This window comes from Gallus gallus, chromosome 17 (genome assembly GCF_016699485.2).
Source record: "Gallus gallus isolate bGalGal1 chromosome 17, bGalGal1.mat.broiler.GRCg7b, whole genome shotgun sequence".
NCBI classification, from domain to species: Eukaryota; Metazoa; Chordata; class Aves; order Galliformes; family Phasianidae; genus Gallus; species Gallus gallus.
The window spans coordinates 8073243-8096797 of NC_052548.1; the positions used below are offsets into that span (position 1 = coordinate 8073243).

General features: G+C 49.3%; 1 protein-coding gene across 3 annotated transcripts in view; it reads left to right on the top strand.

Moving 5' to 3' along the window:
• COL5A1 (collagen type V alpha 1 chain) overlaps positions 1-23555 on the top strand; it is a 128420-nt gene that overhangs the window by 31407 nt on the left and 73458 nt on the right. For all 3 annotated transcript variants that reach the window (NM_204790.4, XM_040648943.1, XM_040648944.1), the window contains exons 3-5: positions 673-886; positions 1491-1653; positions 22910-23041. In NM_204790.4, coding sequence (NP_990121.2) covers positions 673-886; positions 1491-1653; positions 22910-23041 — 509 coding nt within the window. The remainder of the gene's footprint in view (positions 1-672; positions 887-1490; positions 1654-22909; positions 23042-23555) is intronic.

Here is a 23555-nt window from a genome sequence, read left to right on the forward strand (position 1 = left end):
CCTGATGCAATTCCCCTACATCTTTACATGCAGCATTGAAGAGTTTTATTTGCCTAACTGGCGTGGAATGCTTAGCTTCCTCCATCTTTCTGATGTATTAAGTTAATTTGGAGATGGTGTGATAAATGAAATAAAGGAAGTTTTCACTTTCTCTCTTTAATTCTCCAGGCCACATCGAGGAGGGGTTTGGTGCAAATAAGAGATTTAAACCAACAGCTTTTTTTAGAGCCTCTGCTTTCTTAGCATTGTATTCTCACCCTAGAAGGCCCTAGAACTGTGCTGTGCTGCAAGTTGAGACACAGAGTGGCTTTTGGCTCTATGGCAGTGCAGCGAGGGCTGGAAAAAGGCTTTCTGTCATTAATGGAAGATCCCCGGTGATGTTCAGTTCTGTGCCATTAGAGTAGGTAGCCCTTGAGAGGCACTGCCCTGCTCTGGCTTTGCAGGTACAATCTGCTTTAGGTTTCAGCTCTTCATCTCTGTAGGCTTTGGGGGAAAAGGTGGACCTTGGGCTGGCAGCTCTTTCCCAATGTGTGCTTTTAGAGATGCTGATGTTCATCCCTCCAGATGCGTGGACAATCAGTGTTCTTCACGTAGATCATTAGGCAACCCTTTGTTCCCATAGGGATTCATTGTCGAAGAAACCTGCCTAACCTCTTTGCTTTTCCACTCCAGCTTCCCCATTCCCAGAGGACTTCTCCATTTTAACCACTGTAAAAGCGAAGAAAGGAGGTCAGTCCTTCTTGATCTCAATTTACAATGAGCAAGGGATCCAGCAAATTGGTGTGGAGATGGGTAGATCTCCTGTATTCCTGTATGAAGACCATACAGGAAAGCCAGGCCCAGAAGACTATCCTCTCTTTAGAGGCATTAACCTAGCAGATGGCAAGTAAGTGAAATTTTGTGCACAAAGGAACAATCAGTACATTGTTTATAACAGTACCAGCATGTGTTGTGTAGAATCGGAGTCATACAAATGTGTATGCATACATCCCATTATTGATCTGTACTCTTTGGCAGATAAACACTGTGTATGAAAAAGGGGAGCCCTGTACCAGTTAGTGCAAACTGTGTTGATGCTTATGGGGGATAGCAACACTGTTGGCTTCTGTTGTGAAGAGTCCAAAGGAAACTCTTGTCAATAAAAATCCCCCTTGGATCCTTCACAGGACATAAGGAGGGTGGAAGAGGGGTTAGCCAGGGAGTTATCAGGGTATTTTTTCCCTTCTCTGCCCCTCACTGAAGCAAAAGCAGGCTCTCTCCGAGCTATTTTGGAGGGCTGAAAAGTAAATGGCATCTGTCAACACAGTCATTTCTCTTTCCAATGACTCATGTAGAGTCTGCCTAAAGCTGATCTTCATCCATTTGCAGATAATAGCTGGTGTGAGGGTTTGCAGGAGAGCTTTTATGAGGGATTCGTTGTTATTGCAATCATTGGCTTGCTCTTGAAAGACCAAGGCTCTGTGTAACGTCTGTGGGCTGTGCTCTTGCAGGTGGCACAGGGTCGCCATCAGCGTGCAGAAGAAAAACGTCACCTTGATTTTGGACTGTAAAAAGAAAATAACCAAGTTCTTGGATCGAAGCGACCATCCCATCATTGACGTCAATGGCATCATCGTATTTGGAACGAGGATATTAGATGAGGAAGTCTTTGAGGTAAGTCACGGCCATGAGCCGCTCTGGAGGTGTTCTGCAGGGCTGGGTTTTGGTTGAGGGATTGACAGCTCTTTTTTGAAGCTTATCTTGGGTTTTTGCATGGAATTCCTTAATATGTAACTTAGTTTCTTAGAGATTGCATTCTAACTAGGTAAATGCTTCCTGTAGTATCGATGCAAGCAATGGGCCAGGTTGGCTGCTGGAGAATCTCCCCTGGTTCTCTGCTTTCACACCCTTAGACCAGCTCCTCTGCCAGAATCCTATGGGTCTGTAGCTCTTGTGCTTTGTGTTGATGTAAAAGGCTCCACTTCTGGAAGCAGAAGCGCTTCATTTATCCCCGTGTTATGATTTAAATCCTATTTGAGGGGCAGTAAACAGAAGAAAGCGTCTCTCTTGCAGGTCAGTTTTCTCAAAGTCTATAGGAATCTGCTCGTTTCCCATGTGCTGGTCATTGATTCCCGGTTCCTTGCACTGTGACACAAGGAGTCTCCTTGACAGCTTGTTTGGCAGCCCCGTCACCTCCCACACAGCGACTGCCTTTTAAAATGCAACCCCAAACCATGCTGGGTGGAATGTTCCCATGAGCTCCTATGATTTAAGCAAAGAGATACAGGATTATTTATAGACGAGGTACATATGGTGGAAGTTCTTTTCCCATAGTTCAGCAGTTAGTTGAATACATGCATTTTGCTAGCAATCTCAACTTTTGTGCTCTGCTGTACTTCTGAGGCTTTTATGTGTACAGTAATCTTGTCCCTGATCTTGCTTGCAAGCTAGAATTGCTTCCCTGAAATCAGCGCCGGAGCAATGGAGTGTAAAGCAAGGCCTATTGACTTCTCTACCTCCTTATTTATTGCGTTTGCACAGAGGAAGTGCTGTATCTCATGGGCCTCCCAGCAAAGGGATGGGAAACATCTCCTATCTGGGGGATAATTAGAGCTGCAGGGTGGCTGGCTCCTGCCTGCACTGTGCTGTCACTCAGAGGGAGAGTTGCAGTAATATCACCAGCAAACAGAGCAGGGATGCAAGGTTAGTTGCATCTAACCCTAACTGAGTTTCTACAGTGCGTTAAATTAATAGGCAATCCCTGGGAAGGCTGACAATTAAAATAGAAAGTAAAAGCTGGGTTTAATGGGTGCTGGAGTGTCTCGCAAGCATTGGATGTGCTGCCAAAAATGTTGCACTGGTTGCTGTATTTTGAGTGGAGCTGTTATGTAAAGCAGTGAGCTCCCCTGGGGAGCTGCTGGGGTCTGGGAGATTTGCTTGCAGAAATGGGTGTTGCATCCAAACCGATAAGGAAATGCAGGCTGCTTCGTTTTGCTGCTGTTTGGTGAGGACCATCTCTTCCTCCATAGAGGAGAAATACTCCTGGCTAAATGATTTCCATCGAGGGAGAGGCCTGTGCTCAGTGAACCCTCTTAGATCCTGGGAGGTGGTGTGAAATAGAGCAATGGTTCCCCTTGGCTGGAGGCTGCTGCCCTGTCATCAGCCCTGGGTGCAGAATGCAGCTATGGGGTGCTTGTGGGCACTTCCTGAGAAACGTTCTGCTAATTGGACCAGAAATGAACAATTAGTAGGTTTGTTGGTTTATTTTTTCCTGTATACTGCACATCTATGTTGTAAAGCATCGATATAGACTTCTGAGGGAGGGGGAAGGGAAACAAGCTCTCCAGTTCTGGAATTTGTCCTTTCCTCTCATCATCCTCATCAAACAAAGAGGGTTTTCAACATATGCTCTCTCTCTCTCACACATACACACACTAATCAAGATACCAGCAGCTTTAAACTGAACGTAATTAATAGTTTTTATGAAGGCAGTGGACTATAACCTAATTTCCTCCGTATCTCAGCGGCTCAATTTCCTTTCGGCCCTCCTTTCTTCTCTACAATCTGCACGCCTAAGCAGAAAGAGCGTGGGGAGGACTGTGGCTCAGGATGATGGGAAAGGGGTGCCAGTGATTGGAGTGCTGTGTGTTCCTGGCTGTTTCTGGGCTGAGCCATGGGCTGAAGCTGCTGCTGTCCTGCAGGCAGCTGCCCTGCCAGCTTTGGCTTGCTGCAGCCGTGCTGCCCAGCGTGTTTGCAGCCTGGCAGTGTGTCTGTCCTGGCTGTGGAAGTTTCTCCATCCCATTGGGTGGTGTGGGATGGAAGGCAGCGGCTGGGAGGGCTCAGGCAGGCTTTGTCTCAGCTGGGATCAGCAAGAGCAGTAAGTAGTGGGAATTCCCATCTGCCTGAACCCCGGGCAGGGCTGAAACCAAATAAAATCCCAGCGCTTCTTGTTTGGGAAGTTGTAATTATTTAAACTGGGGTCACAGCAAAGCGGCTGCGCTGTGTTTGTCACTTGGGTGCATGGATGGCCATGTCCTCACTTGTGTTCTTCTGCAGAACTCAGCCTGGCAGGAGGGAAGGGGGGGGGGGGGGGTTCAAAACATTTCTGTAGCGCAGCGTTCTCCTGGTGGAAAAACTGCTTCCTCTCATTAAAATTCAATTAGCTGGGAGGCTGAGTGGGTCTCTGTGAGGCTCTGGGAACGCCGGGTGGGTTTGAAGAGGGGCCAAGCTGAGAGCATAGGTTGTACAAGTTAAGTTTTGTGCCGAGCTGTTGTTTGCAACAGAAGCGTACAAATGTCAGTACAGGCCGGGGCAGCGGCGGCTGGCGTCAAGCTGTGAGTGAGAGGCTGCTGTCGTGAGACTGCAAAGGCCTTTTGAAGGGGGAGAGAGCAAAGAAATAGCCCACGGGGTGGGAGAAACTCTTGGCACGCAGGCTGCAGTGAGTGGTGCTCCCGCGGCTATGGCAGCGCTGGGAGGAGGTCAGAAGGCACGTGGATGTGTCTTGTTGTTAGAGGGATTAGTAGTTTCTTTTGCGGTTTGGATAGGTTAGAATGCAAATTCGTTGTGGTCTCCTTGGCCCCAAAAGGCTGAGCACCAAATGTGGGGGACTGTTCCAGAGCCTCGCTGCGATGTGCTGGGTGGTGGCCCCTCTTGGTGCTCTGCTCCTCACCCGGGTTGTTTGGATGCTCTGTGGGCTTTCATGGGAGGTTGTCCATGGAAGACGCCCTTGGCAGGTAACTTCTGCTCCATGCACTGCTTACTGTTGAGTCTGGGGGATGACCGCCCCAAGCCAAAGCCCCACAAGGCTTTGTGTGTAGCCCAAACAGCATGCTGCTCATTTAATCCATGTGACTGCTGCGTGCATGGACTCTGGGAACAGCATCTCCCATGGGATGGCTTTTCCAGCTCAGCACGGAGGTGGTCACAGGGAAGGGCAGCCTGGGCTGAAGAAGGTCTGGTTTAACAGATGTGGGTTGAACCAAAGTTCAGGTCCTGGCTCAGTAAGGTCACCGGTGCCGCATTTCAATCCCAGAAGCGTTTGTATTATAGCAGTGAACAAAGAAATCCCATAACCTGCAGCTGGAGGTTCTTTATGAATGGAAAGTACTGCATAACATCTGAGGCAGGTACCCATTACCCCCACGGCTGGGTGAGGTGAACTCAGGCCCTCTGTAGTGCTGTGTTGAAGCATCTCATGTAAAGCCACAGAAGCTGATTTTCTGCAGCAGTGTGGGGCCCAGCCCTGTTCTACTGCTCAGCCCAGCACACTCAGCAATGGGCTGATGAACGACGTGCACTTTGCCCAACCCTTGCCAGAGTCCCAGGTGTGTGGTATCTTCCACAGTCCTACTGAATTGTTTGTGGTTCAGCCATTGGACATTTTGGGGGACTGTCCCATGAGGGAAGTGGCATTTTGATCCTCAAGTAATAATAGGGGAATAGCGCCTGGTATTGCTGTAGATGAAATTAGTTTCCCCATGAGTAGAACAGTGTGCATGCTGCTTTTTTAAGGTTGGCTTCTCAGGAAACGAGAGGAGCTTATTTGGTGCAGCTGAGTACCATAACTGTGTCTTATTGGCCCAGTTGGTACCGTAAAACCAAATGGTTTCTTTTGATGCTGCCAAACAAGGTGTGAAGTGAGAGGGTCTCCCAGACACCTGCACGTACCTTTCTGCCAATGCAGGGAAGCTGAGGGCTGGCAGAAACATCTGCTCTTGGCTTAAGCCAAATGCTGGCCTGGGATGAGGTGTGGTGTACGATGCTAAAAGGATGGCACTTATCCTCTCTCCTCCTTGGTATTTTTGTTGATTTTTGTTTGTGTTTGAAGACCACCAGCAAAATGAAGGTATCAGAAATGGAGGGAGGGTGAGCTGGAGTGCTGGGGCTGCTCTTGGGTCGAAACGCCAGCTCTCTTTTCATCTTCTGCCTTGCTTACACTTAGACAAAAACAATTTGATAATCCCAGATTTCATTTCACTGTTGTCATGGCTTTCTCCTTCCCCATGCCCTTGGATTTAGCATTTCTTGCTCTGGAGAAAGCTCTTAGATTTACCTTTTCTGAACGTTATATTTTTTTTCCAGATACCTCCAAGGTTACAAGATTGGATCAATAAATTTTGCTTTAGCAAAAGGTGCACCACAGAAAATAGTCCTTCTGTCCATGCAAATGCATCTTACTGTATTTTGTGTGTGTGTGTGTGTGTGTGTTGGAGGACAGGTTTAAGGCTCGCTCTTGCAGGCAGATGTGCTGTTATTGTGTCAAGTAGACTCTACCTGCTCCTGCAGGAGGATAACTGTGCTATTAATACAACGGGCTTTTGGGAAAGTCAGGGTGGTGGTAACTGCAAAGCTTGCAGGCTTTCTCACCTCATGGGGGAGGACCTCATGGGGAGGCTCAGATCCAAATGCCATTCACGTCTAGCCCCTCTTGTGCAAGAGCAAGAAGCTCAAGGCGGTGGTGCAGGTGGGAGCGCTTAAGGAGGAGGAGCAGCAAGGTCCCCGGCATCCTTGAACCAGGAGCTGCATTCTGCATGGTCTGGGGCAGGAAGGAACTGGGCAAAGCTCGTGCTTAAGTTCTTGTCAACCTTCAGAAAACACTTCTAAAATTAATTAGGGTCGTATACTAACCCGGATTTCTCCGTTGCGATGCACTGCAGATGAGCGCTCCCGTGTACTTTTCCCTGCCTCGGCAGACTGCTGAAAGAAGTTAATTTACAGTCCTGGCTGCCTGCTTTCCTGGCCCTGCCAAATCTGATTTCACCTCTTTTGCTGTAGAGCCTTTCAGGGAGTGCAAAGAGTCGATGTTTTACACCACCAGCTTATACTGTGGTGTGAGGTGATGGAAAATGAAACGTCCTGAGCCAGCATTAGGGTTCTTTATTGAAGATGTCTGTAGCTTTCCCCAGTCTCCTAATAATTCTCCATTTAGTTGCTGGTTTTCTCGTCATTTCTTCTGCTTTTGTTGTTTTTTGTTGTTTTTTTTTTTTTTTCCAAAGGGATCCTCTTTAGTGAAATGGTGCACTTGAGACATATGGATTGAATCACAGAGCTAGGCTCTTCCAGAATAGCAGTGCTGCCTAGAATATGTCTGCAACTGCTGAAGCTTTCGCCTCCGGATGGCTTTGCAATTAATGGTGAGATTTTTGTGCCAGAGGCCAAGCAATGCAGTCAGTTTAATCAAAACCCCAACGTGATACTTGGCTCGGGTTGGCAAGTCTTGTGCATGGGATTGTCTTACCCAGGTGCCCAGGGACGTCATCTGGTTTTATCAGTGTGTCTGCGAGTGCGTGCAGAAGAACTGCAAAGCAGCTTGTGAAAGTTGCAGTCTGTGCTTAAGGTGGTTTATTCTCAGCCCTGAAGTGACACCGTCCCTTATGATCCCTATCTGTCAGGTTCCTGTAAGGAGGGTGAAGGTTTGGGTGGAAACACTGGATTAATTGTTTGCGTGTGCTTTGCCCAAACGCCTGTTTTTCACTGAGAATTTCTGGGTAATTGGCAGCTCAGACACCTGGACGGGAGTCAAGCTTTGTGACTGGGTCATACATGATGTGTGTTTTGTAATTATGACTACTAAAGCGGCCTCGTTAATGTTTTAATTCTTTTTTTTTGGTTTATTGTAAGTGATAAATTCTATTTCCTTAACTGTAAAAGACCGTGTGCTTGTCACGTGTAGGTCATTACTGGGGTTTGCTGCTATCTCATGCCTTCTGGCTGATGATTGCATCCAGTACAAGGAGAGACGTGCTTTAGAGTTCAAACAGACCATAAAAGTGCTTTCATTGATGCCTAACAGCAATGCAGCGCATCATGTATCTTTTAATCCAGCCAAGATACACACCCAGGCCTGAGAAACTGTATGGCATTGCTTCATGCAGTTGTCTGAGCCAAGCGCTGCTCTTGTAGCCAGAGTAGCACAAGGCCTGATGGCACGGGTTTATCCTTGGCATGGGTACCACTGAATGCTAGCTTCAAGGCAATGCATTGCTCTTACTGGTTGATTAGCGTGTAATTAACTGTTTTTGGATAGCTGAGCATCTGAAATGCTGGCTCTGCAGAGGCTGTGTAGTGATATGCAGTTTGCAGTTGTGCCCAGGTGGAGAAGCAGGGTATTAGTGGTGTGTGAATGGGAGGAGATCCAACTGGAACAATTTCTGGAGGGGTCCTTCTTTGTGGTTTTCCTGGCAGAGCATGACGAATGCTGAAGATACGGAGCAATTAGCAGTCATTAAAATCTGGAGGAAATACCTTTTGTAAATGATGGATGAAGGACAGAGGTCCTGCTCTGGTCGGGGGACTGCTTGGCTTCCTTGCCCGCTCCATGACAGTGGCTGCAGTAGCAGCAAAGTGCCATAGGCAAGTTTTTGTTGTCATAGCTCAAACACGAAGCCTTGAGTCTGATTTCCTCACTCCTGCAAGCTAATTGTTTTGGAGCTTTTGCCATTTTGGAGAGTATGGACGAGGATGCTGAGTTAGGAGGATGGTCAGTGGGGGAAGGGTGCTGAGCAGTAGCATGAGGGCTCTCCATCGCTGCCATCCCTTTGGGCCACAGAAGCCTGGAGAGGACAGGAGGGCTATGGCCCCACTCCCCCTGGCCTGGAGACCCTCCTGCAGAGAGCAGTAAGCAGTTCAGACAGCTAACAAGGGGAATGGAGTGGTCTCTGGAAGGCGAAGCTCACCCTTCAGTGTAATTTCCATCCACGGCAGGGACTGTGGGGTTTGGGGAGCAGAGTTCTGTCTGATTGTTCCTGACGCTCACCTGGCAGAGCTCTTGTATCTAAATGCTGGCAGGCAGCGACGAGGCAGGCTCGTTACACATGATGGATGCTGTTTGGAGCCTCCTCATTACTCTTTCAGCCGATGGCTTCGTTTGTAGCTCGCTTCCCCTGTTGGCTGGCGGGAGGGAGGGAGGAGAAGGGGGCTCGGTTCTTCCATGGAAACTCTGAGGTGCAGAGGGCTGATTGCAGAGCTCAGACGGGTGATGTAATGCTGGAAACCCGCTCCTCTCCGGTGACATCACGCCAGGGCTCCCAATGGTGTGGGGGACGTGGGTGCCTGCTGGGAGCCATAGAGACACTGCGAGAGGACCTGGGGTGTGGGAGACACTGCAGATGGACACATTGGGAGACTGGGAAAGATTTTCTTCACCTTGAGTATGGGGGGAAAGCCAAATACTCATGCTATGGGGGAGAAGTTTCCAGCTGAGCTTTGCTGGCAGCATTGCTGCACAATATGTAAAAGCCATTACCGAGAGCAGCAAAGAGCCATGGTGTGCCACTGGCCCAAATCAGTGCATGTTTCCCCTTCCCTGCTAATTTGGAAACCTTGTTCAGAGTGGGAGGTCACACCAATTAGTTTTATTTGCATAAGTGAATTTTTGGCACCGAGGCCTGCAGACAGGCAGGCAGGCATTCTCTTCCACGTACAAAAAGCCTGCTTTGCATGGCTGCAGCAAATTGTTAGAGGAAGTGCAGGCTCGATGGAGCCAAACTGGTGCCTGGAGGAGCAGGGAGACAGACGCCGAGCTCTGCAGTGTGCTGCTCAGGCAGGGGCTGTGCTCACGTCCTCACTGACCCCCCAGTGCTCAAACGGAGGCTTCTTTGCAATGTAGGGCTTTCTTTACTATTGTCCTCCCTTTGCAGGACCCTGCTTTCAATCTGTCGTTTCCCTAAGGCACAGGAAAGCATCCCCTAAGCAGGAGCCGCTATTAGTTGACTTGGTGTTCAACCCATTCCCTTGTCGTTTAGGTACGAACAAATGGAACACGTGCTCCTTGCACATGGTGAGGCCTTCTTATTCTTTTTTTTATTATTATTATTTTTGAGGCATTCTGGGCTGCTTGCCAAAGCCCAAAGGAAAATCCTAGCCTGCTCCAGACATCCCTGGTGTGCAGGTGTACTGCTTACTTCCACAGAGCCGAGCAGGATTGAGTGTATGTGTTCACAATAAATATATCACCCAGGGGATGGGAGCTGGAAGAGGGCATTCCTAATGAGTTGTGCAGAGTGTTGGATGGGATTTGTGTACTCGTGTGTGTATGTGTGTTTTCTATTCCCTCCAAGAACACGGAAAAAAGCCTCTCACCGTGGGCTCATTGTTCTCCCCACGTAGCCACATACTGGCCATGGTTCAGGAGGTCAGAACCTGTTTGAACAAACAGTGCTCTGGCCACTGAAGCGAAATGTGTGAGGAGACGAGAGAATTGGTGGTGAATATTGCATTTGTGCACTGTTCTCTGCTCTGGAATGTCTGCAAACACAGCACGGTTTTCCTGGGGCTTTGATGCCTTGCATAAGCAAATGTGTCTGCAAATTATGTTTACCCTTTTCCAGCTTGCTGCTCAGAATGCTCATTTCTGGGCTGAGAGTCACATCTGCATGCATGGAGGCCATGGGGTAGCAAAACCCAGCTCCTCTTATGGGTTGAAAAGCTTGGCAGCTGTGCCCAGTTAGCTCTGTTAGGGGAGCTGAGCAGGATGGTGCCTTTAAACACAAGGCTTTGGAATGGTGAATTTAAGGTGGGAGAAGAGAAGTGTTTGAATGCAGTGGGCAGGCAGTCCTGTCTCCTGGAGGGAGGAAAAGGTGTGCAGGTGGGAGATGTTAGGAGTGCACGTGCACTATAGCTCTCTGCTCTCTGTTTCCAGCTCTGTACTCAGCAGTGTGGGGCACATTTGCAGGAGTGCTGGGAAGCAGCAGCAGGAACCTGCACAAAAGTTTCCTTCTCGGGTGGTCCCAGCAGATGTGTCCTGCGCAGCGCTCCATCATTTGGTAACCACTGCCTGCCAAGCACTGGAAAATTCTTTCCCAACCAAAATTTGGTGTTAAGTTAAATTCTGAGCGTGTCAGCAGATATCCCCACGGCTAAGCATGTAATCCCACTTACATCCTGAGATAACTTTGGCAGCCAGGTCAATTTTCCCCCATTCCCCTTAATCCATAAAACCTGGATTCTGTAGTTACCTCCTGGGGCAGAAAACATTCCAAGTGCTGATTAAAAGCCTCTGTGTAGACAAAACCCCTTGATCCTGAGCCACCTTGGTGGGGAGGGCTAGGGTATAACCTCACGGTGGATCTCGGGGTGGTGGTGGTGCCAATGGAATGCCCTTCAGCTGAGATGAGAGCAGCAGCTCCACTTCCAGGTTGATCCAGCTATGAGAAAAGAAAAATGGGGATGGAAGCAAGGGACCTACAGCTTTGGTACCTTGGTGCTTAGAAGAGCTCCAGCTGCTGTGGGCTGGGAGCAGGAGGCCCTGGTGGATAGTAAAGAGCCACCCTTGGGCAATGGGTGCACATCCATAGAGGGAGGCTCATGCTCTGTAGAGTGAGCCCTGGGCTTCGGAGCTGCCTGAGGGCTTCCCTGGGGTTTCCTGTTGGAGCTTGGGAAGCATTCAGAGGGGAGGACAGGAAGGAAACCCATGAAGAAGCAGCATTGGCCAGCAGCTGGTTGTTCATGCTGCCTTTGTAGCAGCGTTGTGAGTTATCCGACAGAGCTGCAAAGCATCCTCTGTGCTAGAGGTGTGTTTTCATCACCATAGATGGCCATGTCTAGATGTTTGCTGGAGGCTTTGGTTTCCTTTCTAGCCTCTTCCCATCCTCTACCAAGGTGACTCTTCACCACCTCCCCTGACCCTCTGCTTCCCTTTACATCTCCCTCCTCCATCATCGGTAGGGCTGGGGACAAAGCTTCCTGGGATCCACACCCCCCCAAGGCTACATGCGGGGCTCAGCAAGATCTCAGTGACAGCCTCCAATGGGGCTCAGTGTGGCTCCAACGCCGGCATCTCAAACGTGCCACTTCAGCCAGCAACTTCACTTCTTCACTGCCTATTTTCCACCGAGCGAGTCCCCCTTATGCTGTTTGCATCTCCAGCTTTGTGTGGGCGGTGCAGAGAGCAGAAGCTGCTCTCGTTCCTCATTTTCCATAGACGAAAGGGAAATAAATCAACGTGAAACCGGAGCCAGGAAACAGCCACGCTCGGCGCAGAGGGGGGAAGGCACAAAAGAGCAACGCCACGATGTTGCCGTGCCGCAGCCCGTAATAAGGGGGAATCTGTTTTTAAGCTATCCCTTATGGTTCACACATATGTCATTGAAGAATAACTTGTGTAGGAAAAAAGCTCGCCCCTCGCTTGGTTATTAGTGGATTATTTGATTTGGATGAAGAGGGGAAACTTTGGAACGGTGTGATCAGCACTTGGTTACCCGGTGACATCAGGAGGTGAGCTTGGGTGGGGGGAATGCAGCGCTAAATGGAACAGTAAAGAAAACAGGGAACTTGAGTATGTGGTCAGGCCTGCAAGACCACAAGAAGAAATTTGAAGGCTGGGCAGCCTTTGGCAGCCTTTCCTCTCTCTAATTTGGGTTTATGTGGAGTTTTCAGAGACTGCACGCTCCCCTCAAGGCTGTCTCTCCTCTCCAAGGAAAACTCTTCTGTTTTCTCATTTTGCATGAGAAGTGGAGCTTGGCTCGAAGTGCTGAGCCCTCAGCCTGGGCACAGGGCTGCTCAGGTCGCACGTGGTGGGGAATGACCCCCAAAAGATGAGAACTGGGAGGAGAGAGCAGTGATGTGCTCAAGGAGCTGTGCTGGGCGGGGGGAACAGCAGCTCGATGCACCGGGCACAAAATGAGGGCGTTATTTCAAATGTTCATTGTTTCATCTTCTCCTCTCAGCTTTATTAACTGCTAGTTAAGTGCTGGCGGATTGTGATAGACAATGACATCCATTCATTTTGTCCCATTCATTTCTCAGAGGCCTGGGCTGGGCTTTCTTTCCTTTTTTTCTTTTTTTTTTCATTCTGGACAGGCTGATGCTATGGAAATGCCTCCCACTACGTGCAAGCTATTGGTTAACAGTTTTCTAGTAGGTCTGAATGCCAGTTTTGTAGGATGATGCCTGTGGGGTTGTCCTGGCAGCGATGACCAACCTGCATGGGTCCCCACACCCATGGGCACCCCCAGAGCTGTTGGCAAGGCTGGGGATGGCAGTTGGGTTCCTGAAAGCAATGGTTGCAAGGCAGCGTATCACCTTGTTGCATGCTGCCCCTGATTCGTCTTTACATGGAAACTTCTTACCTTGACCATCAAAATCCCATTGCCGACTGCATCCTGATCTGCTCTGCGTACCCATCGAAGCCAACTTCAAAAGTGATTATTAAAAGAAACGTTTTGAATTATGTAATCTGCTGCTTGCAAGGGTTCAGCAGCAGCATCTGACTTGATGTTTCAGTTGGGAAGCAGGACTGCGCCATGGGAATAGATCTGAGCCAAACAGACTCCTATTTGAAAGCAATTGGAAGGAACTGCTTGCAGAACTGGCGCTATCTGCTTATCCATACCCATTATTTTGTCTGCAGGTTGGCACTGTCAATAGCTTTAAAAACAAATGTTTGGATTCTGCAGGGATGTCTGATCAAGTGGTATCTTGTCATTTTGAATAATCGATTGCTAGGAAGCCACTCTCAGCTCCTGGTGTTGGTATTGTAGAGGGACAGTGGTTACATCTATTAAAAAGAATAGCGGGGAACTCAGGGTTCAATCTGTGAGCAGGCGGTAAAGGATTCCTTTAGAAGTTATCCTATAGATTTGCACTATTTCTGGCTAAATGTTTGTAACCTGCAGGGGGAAAACAAAGCACCAACAAAAAACCCTGCAGCAACTCTGCTATAAAGGCTGTGTCTGGGCTTGAAGCAAGAATAGTGACAGCAGAGCACATAGTGATTGTAGGGCCCCTATTTTTAGGGAGCAGAGGTGTAATTTGTCTGCATGGGCTATGACACGTTGATCATTTGAAGGCAGAAATCACAGCGTGGCAAGCTGCTGTGTGGTCACATAGGGGGAAAAGAACCAACCTCCGTGGTTTGATCTTGGTGTGTTTGATGGAGAGCCAGGAACAATGGCACATCTGCTGTGCAGATGGATGGCACTGTGTAAGGGAAGGCTCAGGTGAGGGCACCTCATGGCAGTGCCATCCTGAACACGGCCAGTGTTGTGTAGAGTCAACCCTTTGGGCTCTGCTGTGTCCCGTGCTGTTCCTCTAAGAGCTGCCTCTCTGAGACCTGGTTTTGTCCTCCGTTCTTCTTGGGTTTGGAAAACTGAGGAGAGGAAGGTTGTCTGCTATGTATAGGTAGAAATACAATAACTGCTCATTTTGTGGTGCTTCAGCTCCTCTTTTTCCAGTTACTGTTGTAATTGGGAACCTTGAGATTAGGCCAGTTGGCGTTCCTTTTAATTTGCCTTGTGGTCACTTGCAGCTTCTCCTATGGCAGGAACATTACAGAGATGCCTTGTCCCGAATGCTGCTATAACCGATCAGATGTGAACCCGCTGCAGAGCCTCCCCTCACACAGACAACCTGTGTTGTGCCTTTCTTTTACCTGGCTGCCTGTTTCCATGATGTTTATAGGAATTTAATTAGCTTGAGCCTTTTTCCTCTGTCAAATGCAATTGAAACCAGCCTTGAGGTGCAGGACTTATTGAGGCAGACAGACACACCTGTAGCTGCACAGATCATACATGGCTTGCTTTCAGGGTAAACCAGCCAAAAAATGCATTGCTGTCCTAATGAATTCATTAGAAGGGAATGCTTCCTCATGTGTTAGAGTTTAAACCTTCAGATTAAATAACTCACTGTGGTTTCTGGAGTACACAGCAGAGATGAGTGTTTGGTTGCTGGGGGTGTGGTGGTGGCCAGAAGGCTGGGTTGATGCTTCAGTGAAGGTGTTTCCCCACCATGTTTCTATGGGGGATGTACCCCCTCTAGGCAGGAGCCCTGTCAGCATACGGCTGGATTTGCTCTAGCTTCTTGTGTTGGTAGAAATGGATCAGCTCTGCCAATGACCTCCTCTAGGTCTGACCTTGGCATCTCTCATTCCCTATAAGATGGCACGTGTGCAAATCCCACTGCCAAGCTGGCCCTGCGTGCAGAGACTAAACTTGCTCTTCCCTCCTTCCAGCTCTTCTCAGAATCAGCTTTCCTACTTTTCAGTCAAAACTAGACAGGGGAAAAAGAGATTTAGGCTATTTACCACGTTCATGGGAGTTTTGGAGCAGCCAAAGAAAACGGAGTCGATTTGGAAGGGTTCTTTGCAGCCGGCTTTTTATCTTCTCTTTTTACTTTGTCACCCTGCCCCAGAAATAGAAAGAACACCTTTGCCCAGCCAGCAGCTCAGAAATAACTCAGAAAGATTTACTTCTTCCATTCCTTCCATTCTCTCCTTGGGAAGGTGTCCCTGCAGGAAGGAGATAGGCAAAGGCAGAGGGCAAGTGAGGGGGATGGATGGAGTTCTTCATCCTGCAGCCCCAAAGGGCTGTGCTACTGAGGCTGCTGGCTTCTTGCGCTGATGGAGGGTACAAAGAGCAGGTTCTGTGGCTGGGCTTTTGTGTCCTGCAGTGAGGAGTGGGCTCTACTCTGTAGGGAATGTCCAGAACCTGGTGGGAGCCATGTTTGCTCAGTGACAGCCTTGAGAGGAAGAGGCTGATGATAAGGATTAAGCTTCAGGAAAGCTGCTAGGAATGTCAGGCTTTAGCAGGATGCGTGCTCCACGCAAGCTAATTCATTATAAAACCAGCCTTGCAAAAGTACCCAAATATGGATGCTTTCTAGAAAAGCTCCTCTGTCAGTGGATGGGCTCATTCAAGTCACAGAATCATAGTATGGTTTGGGTTGGAAGGGACCTTTCAGATTATCCATTTCCAAACCCCTGCTGTAGGCATGGGCACCTCCCTTCAGACCAGGCTGCTCACAGCCCCATCCAGCCTGGCCTTGAGCCCTGCCAGAGAGGGGGCATCCCCAGCCTCGCTGGGCAACCTGCTCCAGGATGCAGTGGAAGTACTCTGGAAAAGTCCCATGGTCTCATGGCCATAGAACATGTGTTCAGTGTCTGTGCAGAGTAGTATTACTGAAGTAAACAGCTGAAATAGGATTTGCATGTTCAAACAGCAAATGCAACTTCAGCCATGTGGCCTCGCATTGATGTCTTTGAGGCTCATCAGCAAGGGTGAGACATGCATAGAGGGGCACCTGAGTGTGTGCATATACGTGCAGATATGAAGCATCCCAGGTGGATAACCTAACCTGCAGCTGCTGCTTTAGGGAGAAAATATTTACTTCAATGTGATGAAATTGGAACCAGAAGTCAGGCAGTTTAATAAAAACGTGTGGTTTGGTTTCCTTGTTCTTCCCATGTGTTTCTAATCTGCTGCATGGTTCAGACATCTGCCCTGAGCACACGGTTTACCAAAAGAAAAAGAGGTGTAAAAATGCTCATTTTGCAAATGTAAAGGCTGACTTTTACAATAAGAAAATGAAATCTGGGAGTCCTATCCTGCCTATGGCGAGGTAGAGAGATGCTGGGGCTGACAGGGTGTTTCTTCTTTTCCTTGTCTTCCTTTCTTTGCCTTTAAACCTCCAAACTGTGCTCTATTCTTTTTCCCCCTCTTTGAAATAGCCACGGAAACCTCTCATATTATTTTTGCCTGTGTTACCGCAGCGCTTGGCCGGGCTGTAAAGAAGGAGTGAATATAAAGCAGCCCTTTGTAAGACGGGTCTCTCCCCGTCCGTCCTTCCTTCCAGGCTGGGCTGTGCGGTATGAGGAACCGTCTGATGGCAGCTCCCTTTCCCTGTCCCTAACTGACTGCTTCACACCCGAAAATCCAAGCAGATAAGATTGTGGTTTGTTTAAAAAGCCACAAAAAGTATAAAAATAGCTAACGGAGCTGGGCACGATGGCCGGTGAGTTAAGGATATCTCTCTTTCGGAGCATTCCAGCAGTCTTTTGTGTTTGCTTAATAGTTTTTGGAAGTCAGCTTGGCTGCCTTTTCCTTTCCTGCCGTCCCTGCTGCTTGGCGGCTGCTTTGCCCTGCCTGCACCTTCCCATCCCAACCGGAGTTACGGTGTTTGTGCTCACTCAACAGAGAGGAACGCAGACGCATCGCCCCTGGAGCGCTGGCCCCGTGGAAGGCAGCAGTTCTAAGGGAGATCTGGAGAGCTTGAAGTGGAAGGGAAAAAATCAAAGCATGCAAATATTCTGTCCCAAAGGTGCACGGCGGCGATGCTGGCGGTGATGCCACCGCAGTCAGAGCGACTGATGCAGGCAGCTGTAGGGCGTGAGAATAACCGGGAGTCGTTTCTCATCACCGCTTCCCCTGGGTGGGTCCGGCTCCCTTGCACAATTAGCCGTAATGGTTATTATTAAGAGGAGCTGTCAGCTCAGCGGTGCAGCCGCTGTCTGGCGGCTCGCAGCCCCAGACATGAGTCAAGGAAAGCTGGCCCCGACCCCACTACGTGCGTGGGACAGCCGCTGCCTGACCCGGGATGCTCCCGCAAGAGCTCAGCTTTTAGCCATGGTCCACTCTCTGATGTGCCGGCCATGTCCACCCTCAGGTGTTTTTGCTTTTTCCCCCTTTGGTTTTAGTTCCTCCTAGCTTTGGTTTTTCTATTTGCTGGAGAAAGTGCCGTTGCTGCCTGCAGCGGTGTCTCTCGTGCAGCACAGCTCTGTAGGTCTTGCAGGGGCTTTTCCCCCTCTGAAACAAAACCACTGAGGAGTCCGAGGGAAATGCAGTAGCCTTGCAGTAAATACTTGGTAGGTTTAATGCTTTCTGTGGTTCCACCAGTGCCGCCTGCTCTCCAGGCTGCTTGTTCCTCGGGGCAGAGAGAAAAACAATCCTTATATCCACTAAATTCTTGGATTTTAGTTAAATGACAGGTAGCTGATCTGCTTTAGCTGTGTTCTTCCGCCCAGTTGGTGAGTTCTTGTTCTCCAAGCGTTGGCTTTAAGCTGGGAAGGACGTGGGGTGCTCTGGAAGCAGTGCTCATTCTGGACTCATGGGGCCATGAGCTGCATGGTGCACACGTAGGGTTCTGTCTGACCACCACAACCCCCATCACAGTCTGTTAGGCTCGGGGTTGGGTGAGGTTACATACAATTGCCCATAAGCATGGAACGGCCTGGAAGCTGTTCAGGACCTTAAAGCTGGTGATTAGATGTCCTCTCTGAAAGGACAAGGGTTTCAATTAGGCACTGTGCCGGGGCTGGAGCGGGGTTGGCATAGGAATGGCTGTTTGAGCATGGCTGGGTTTTTTCATCTCCTCCCTTTCTTTTCATGGTACTGACAATCCATACGTGAGATGCTCTGAGAGAGGGATGTGAACGTTGTGAATGGGCTTGGGGGTGGAGATGTGGGACTGGGAAGGGAAAAGGGGCTCTGGGCTGCCAGAGTTTGGTGAGGATTCCATGGAAAGTCTTGGGAAGAAATTGGGAATGATTAACGGCTATGACAAACTCAGGCATTTGGAAAGGCAAGAAAATCTTTCATCCGTTACAAATAGGAAAGTCTCTGGAATAGCGGATGAGTCTGTTGCCTGTAAAGCACTGTTGTGTAAATAATCCATACTGTGGATGAACGCTGTGTATGTTGTCTTTGGGAATTAGCTGTGTTATCACTTAAGCAGAAATGGACTTTGCTGTGAGCTCTGGCTCTACATTTGCTTCGTCCACTTCCACATGTGCTCGGCACCATGCCTGGGGCTGCAGCCACAGCCCGAGGAGTGCTTACATGAGTGTGGGATGTTGTTGACATTGGGAGGCCGTTAGAACTGAGGCTGGTGGAGAAAAATAGCATCTGCTTGGAAGTCAGCGTTGTTTGAGTGTCTCCCACTCTGTTAACAACTTGGGTCCTAGACTGGTGTTTGGGTATTGACAGAGTGATGGCTTCTTCAGGGGAGCTCTCCAGAATTAGCAAAGCCATCTGGCTTTTGCTCTCTTCTGAGAAACTTGCCTGTCCTCCTCTCTCACTAAAGAGCCGTTGCTAAGCAGCTTGTAAGTTGTATTGCGATGTTAGGCTGCAGCCTGTCCTAACAGAGTGCTGTGTGGTGGTCTGTGCAGGCACATAAGAAACGCAGTCCCCCTGCTCTGAAAATCCCTGTTCGTAAGAACCAGCCAGGAGGAGATGCGGTGAGGAAGGGAAACCATCCTCAGTCCTTGAGAAGGGTTTTTGCTTGAAGCCGTGTTTGTTTTTAGAGAGCCATCTGTCCCCTCTTCTCTGCAAGATTATTTTTTCTAAACGGTGCTCAGAAGAAGCCCCCATCTGAGTGCCAAAAGCCAGGAGGGATCCATTCTTGTGGTGACCTGAGCACAGGAGGGGAAATAGTGGAGGTCTCACAGCAAAACCTCCTGTCTGCTCCTGCAGCCCCCCCCCTGCACAGGACGAGGAAGCAAACATCCGTGTTGCCTTGATCCCAACCACCAAGTATTTGCAGCTGACTCCCGGCTGCGTGTGAGATGAGCCCTTCCCTTCTTTATTTTTGATTCCTTTTTGAGGCAGCTCTCCAACTGTTGGCTTCCAGTTTTGTAGTGCAACATGTTTGGAAGCCCAAAGGATGCCCGTCGCTCCAGCTGGTCCAGCGAGAGCGGTCTGGGATGCAGGTCAGGGTGTGACCCCATTGCTGCCATTTGGCTTCTCCTCTGCAGAGCTGTGTTTAAGGGATGGACCTTTGGGCGATGCAAAAATGCCGTGTCCTTAGCAGGGAGCCTTCATCCCTGGGCAAGTGCTGATGACAGCTTCTATCAAGCGGAACATCTGGGGCTGGCAGGCCGTCTCTGAGACAGGGATTAGGCTTGTTGGAAGCTTGCTGGTGGCTGGGACCTCAATGCTTTCATCACGGAGCCATGCTGAACTTCTGCCACTCTTAATCCGGCTGGCTGGGTCTGTGTTTGCGAAACCAGTGAGTTTGTCATAGTAAAACTCAGCAACATCCCGATTGCTTCTAATAATTAAAGACTCTTTTTTAATATCACAGCCACGTATGGGTTTTGGTGGCTGTCTCAGTTAGATGTGGGAGCTTAAAAAGGCTCATGGAGCAGTAATTATTCTTAGAGATGCTCGGTGTCATTAAGGTGTCTGTGGCAACGCACTAAAACAACAGTCCAAGTAATTATTAGTGCATTGCAGCGGCAGCCCTGAAGAAGCCCAGTACTTCTGGAGCTGCTGCCAATGCCAGATGAAGTCACAGCGCTTATCCCCGCCAGCTGTTTGTTTTGTTGAACCACAGCAATTTCTCCAAGTTACTGAAGTTGATGTCATTGGAAGCGATGTGGCATTTTTTGCACACGTATAGAATAAGTGTTAAAAAATGCTCCCGAAGAGCTTTTCCAGTCTTGTCTGGGAGCTGGCTGGGGAGCTCAGTTCAACTGCCTTGATGGAACTTAATCCATAAAGCAAATGAGTCATCGGGCACCAATGGCTTTACCATAAATGTCAAACAACTTCTTACTGGTTGTGACAGTTAGCACTTACATCTGTTTGGTGGAGCAAAAAAAAAAAAGCCTCACAATTCAGAATCATTTTCATCAGAGCGCTGTGCTGCCTCGTCCCCTTTGCAGGAAGTTGTAGGAATAAAGGTCAGCGTTTGATTTATTTTCCTTTAGAAACACTGGCTCTTCAGGCAGGTGAAATATTGGTTCTTTTCAGAGGAAAAGAAAGAATCGATTTATCTGTGCAGTGCGTGGCCAAGAGAGGCAGCTGTTGGGCTGCAGCACTGGAAGGGCTTCTTGAGAGCCCTCTGTGCTGCCCAGGCATCCATGATTCCCCCGCTGTCCACATGGGGCTGGAGGTTGGATGCTCCCCAGATTGGGTACCCTTTATTTGAAGTTCGGTCTTCAAACCTCCCTGAGTTGGCTGGTAAAGTCTTTAAGGCACTGAGGGAGAGTGGTGCCCTCTCTTGCAAAGGCGTCGTGGAAAATCTACTGCTGCTGCATGGGTGTGGAAGGGGGGAGGTTAGCTTTAACTTTATGGCATCTTCATTATCGCTGCTCGTGCTGAAAAAAGCAATGCTGAAGTAGGAAGGGGAGAGGGCTGTCTGTTGGGTGTAACCACAGCAGTGGAGCAAGCACTCGTTGTGCAGAGGAGCAGAGCTGGGGTTGGGGGCAGCTCTCTCTGGGTGATATTTATTAGCAGTAACACACTTGAGAGGACACACAAGCAGCAAACCTCCCTGCACGGCTTGCTCTAGTTAAGGCCACCTTTCTAAATCAAAGAAATGGGGCTCTTGACAGCGGAGCTTTGTGCATCTTTTGTGAGGTTCAGATAGTGGGGCTTTTATTAGGGCCTAAATTAGCCCGTGTTATTGTTTTGTACTGAGAGATGAGGTCAGCTGACGGGGAATTTTGCTAACAAGGTTTCACTCCTGTCTGCTTTTTACAAATGTTAACACAGGGTGCCCACCAGAGCTGTGCACTTGTTGTTAATGAAACAAAGATGAATGGTCCAGCAGCCCTCAAGCTCTCCTCCTTCCTTTGCCCCTGAGCTGCTCGATCTGCATCAGTGCACTCGAGCTCAGATGCTCCCTGGGGCTCTCATTCCTCCAAAATCTGGTGCATTGCTTTTCCTTCTGGTTTTACACGCTTGCATGCTGCTGCCGGAACAAGAGAAGGATGAGCTTTGCTGGGCAGGGTGATTGATTGGGTTTGGAAAGGAAATGGGAAAATGTATGGTGAGTGATGCTTGTGGAGCACGGTGAGAAGGAGCTCTCTGAGGCAGCTCGTGCTTTGTCGTGGCACCCTTTGTGTGCTGGAGTTATTCAGGTGCACGCTGACTTTCTTAAGCTCTCAGCCTATAGGTGGCTGGAAGCTTCATTTATTTTCCTCACTGGGCCAATGTCATCCCCTGGTGCCTTGTGCTGAGTTTGGGGTTTCTCCAGAGCTTGAGTCCAGAGGTTCTGGGACTTGCAGTGATGTCCTTCCACGTGCTGCAATGCCTTGAGCAATGCGATGCTCAGCTCCCGTTGTGCTGCTGGAAGCAGAGTGTGATTGTGACAAGATTTTGTCCCACATGTAGCTCAGGAGATGCTGTCAGCTGAGGCTAAAAGTGGACTCTGCAATAGCAAATTCTCTCCTGTGTAACCTTTTGCACCGTGTTTAGCCAACATGCCTTTCTTTGCTTTATCTCTTCCTCAAGAAAACGCAGTGTAATTCTGGCCTCCAATAGGATACAGCCTATCAGCTCTCCTTGAGGTGTAAATCCTACCTTATCAGGAAGAAAAGCTTTCAGCCTCCCTTCCCTGCCTCTCAGAGACAAAGACCAAGCCTGCTGTAGTGACTGTTTTATTTCAACTTCTTCCAGCAGCACCGGACGCTCCTCATAACCTTGTGCAAACTGGGAAGCTTTAAGCACCTTGCTGAGAAGGGCATCAGTGTCTTCACGTGGGTGTCAGGGGAGTGGAGGTGGCTGGGCTCTTGTGATCTGATCTAGCAGTTGGAAGGTTATTCCCATCAGGAGCTCCAAGCGAGTTGTTGTGGCCGGGCTGGGCATCCTGCAGTGATGGGAAGCCTGGGAGCTGCCCTTGGCATTGGGATTACGTGGTGTGGGTAATCCCATGGCCCAGCAGGTTGCACTGCAGGCGGTGGAGAGCTGGATGTGGGGTGCATTCAGCGAGACAATAATTTGCCTTTATTTATTTTATTCATTTTTCCTATTTTTCCCAAAGCTGAGACCCATTTTCTGTTCGTTTTCTGAAGGCTATCCACAAGAAGCAATAGGCTTAAACCAAGGCTGAATTTTAGGGTGATGTGGATGTTCAGAAGGCTCCGTGTGCCGTCGGAGGGCGGTCGCTGCTGGGGTGTGTGCATGGAGTTGAGCCTGACCTCTTGTTTCAAAAATATCCTTTGGTTTTCCATGGGGCTCCGAGACGTTCTGGCCAGGCTCTGCTCTGAGCTTCTGGTTCCTATTATGTGCCCAAGTAGTTGTGCTGTAATGCTCCTTCTTTTTCCCCCGCCGCCTTCACAGTGTTTTTCTATCATTAAGGAAGACTTTTTCCCCTTAACTAAACCATCAGCTGCAAAAACCCAAGCAGTAAAATCTTTCCTGATGCGACTGTCTGCTGCGAGTGAACTGCTTTTGGTGCTATCATTAAACCTTGGCTTTGGTTTCCCTCCCCGCAGGGCGACATCCAGCAGCTGCTGATCGTGGCCGACCCCCGGGCAGCCCACGACTACTGTGAGCACTACAGCCCTGACTGTGACACCGCCGTCCCCGATGCTCCACAATCCCAGGACCCCAACCAGGATGAATACGTGAGTAGGAGCTCATGGCTGTAGGTGGGGATGCTCTGGGGGCAGCAGTATCGGGCTTCACGCCGTGGTTGCAAAGCTTAGCTTGCTTGTTTCAATCTGAAGGGACCTGTAAAGGCCACGTGTTCCCACTCCTTGCAATGAACAAGGACACCCACAGCTCCACTGGGTGCCCTCCAGTGTGACCTGATGGGGCACCACCACCTCTCTGTGCAACCTGCACCAGTGCTGCACTGCCCTTATAGGAAAAAACTTCTTCCTTATATCCAGCCTTCCTCCTGTCCCACTTGCCTGTAAACCCTTTGTAATGCAGTGGCCAAAGCAGAGGTTGTTTTTAGGATCCTGCAGTCCTGGTATCCTGCCCTCAGGGCTTTCCCTTCCCTTCTGTGCTCCTCCAGCAAACGCAGTGCAGGTTTGCTCAGAGCTCAGAACCTTGCAGATTTCAGAGCCTGAGCTGATGGAAGCACTGACCTTCCCAGGCTGCCCAAACCCCATCCAAAATGGACACCTGTTTCTA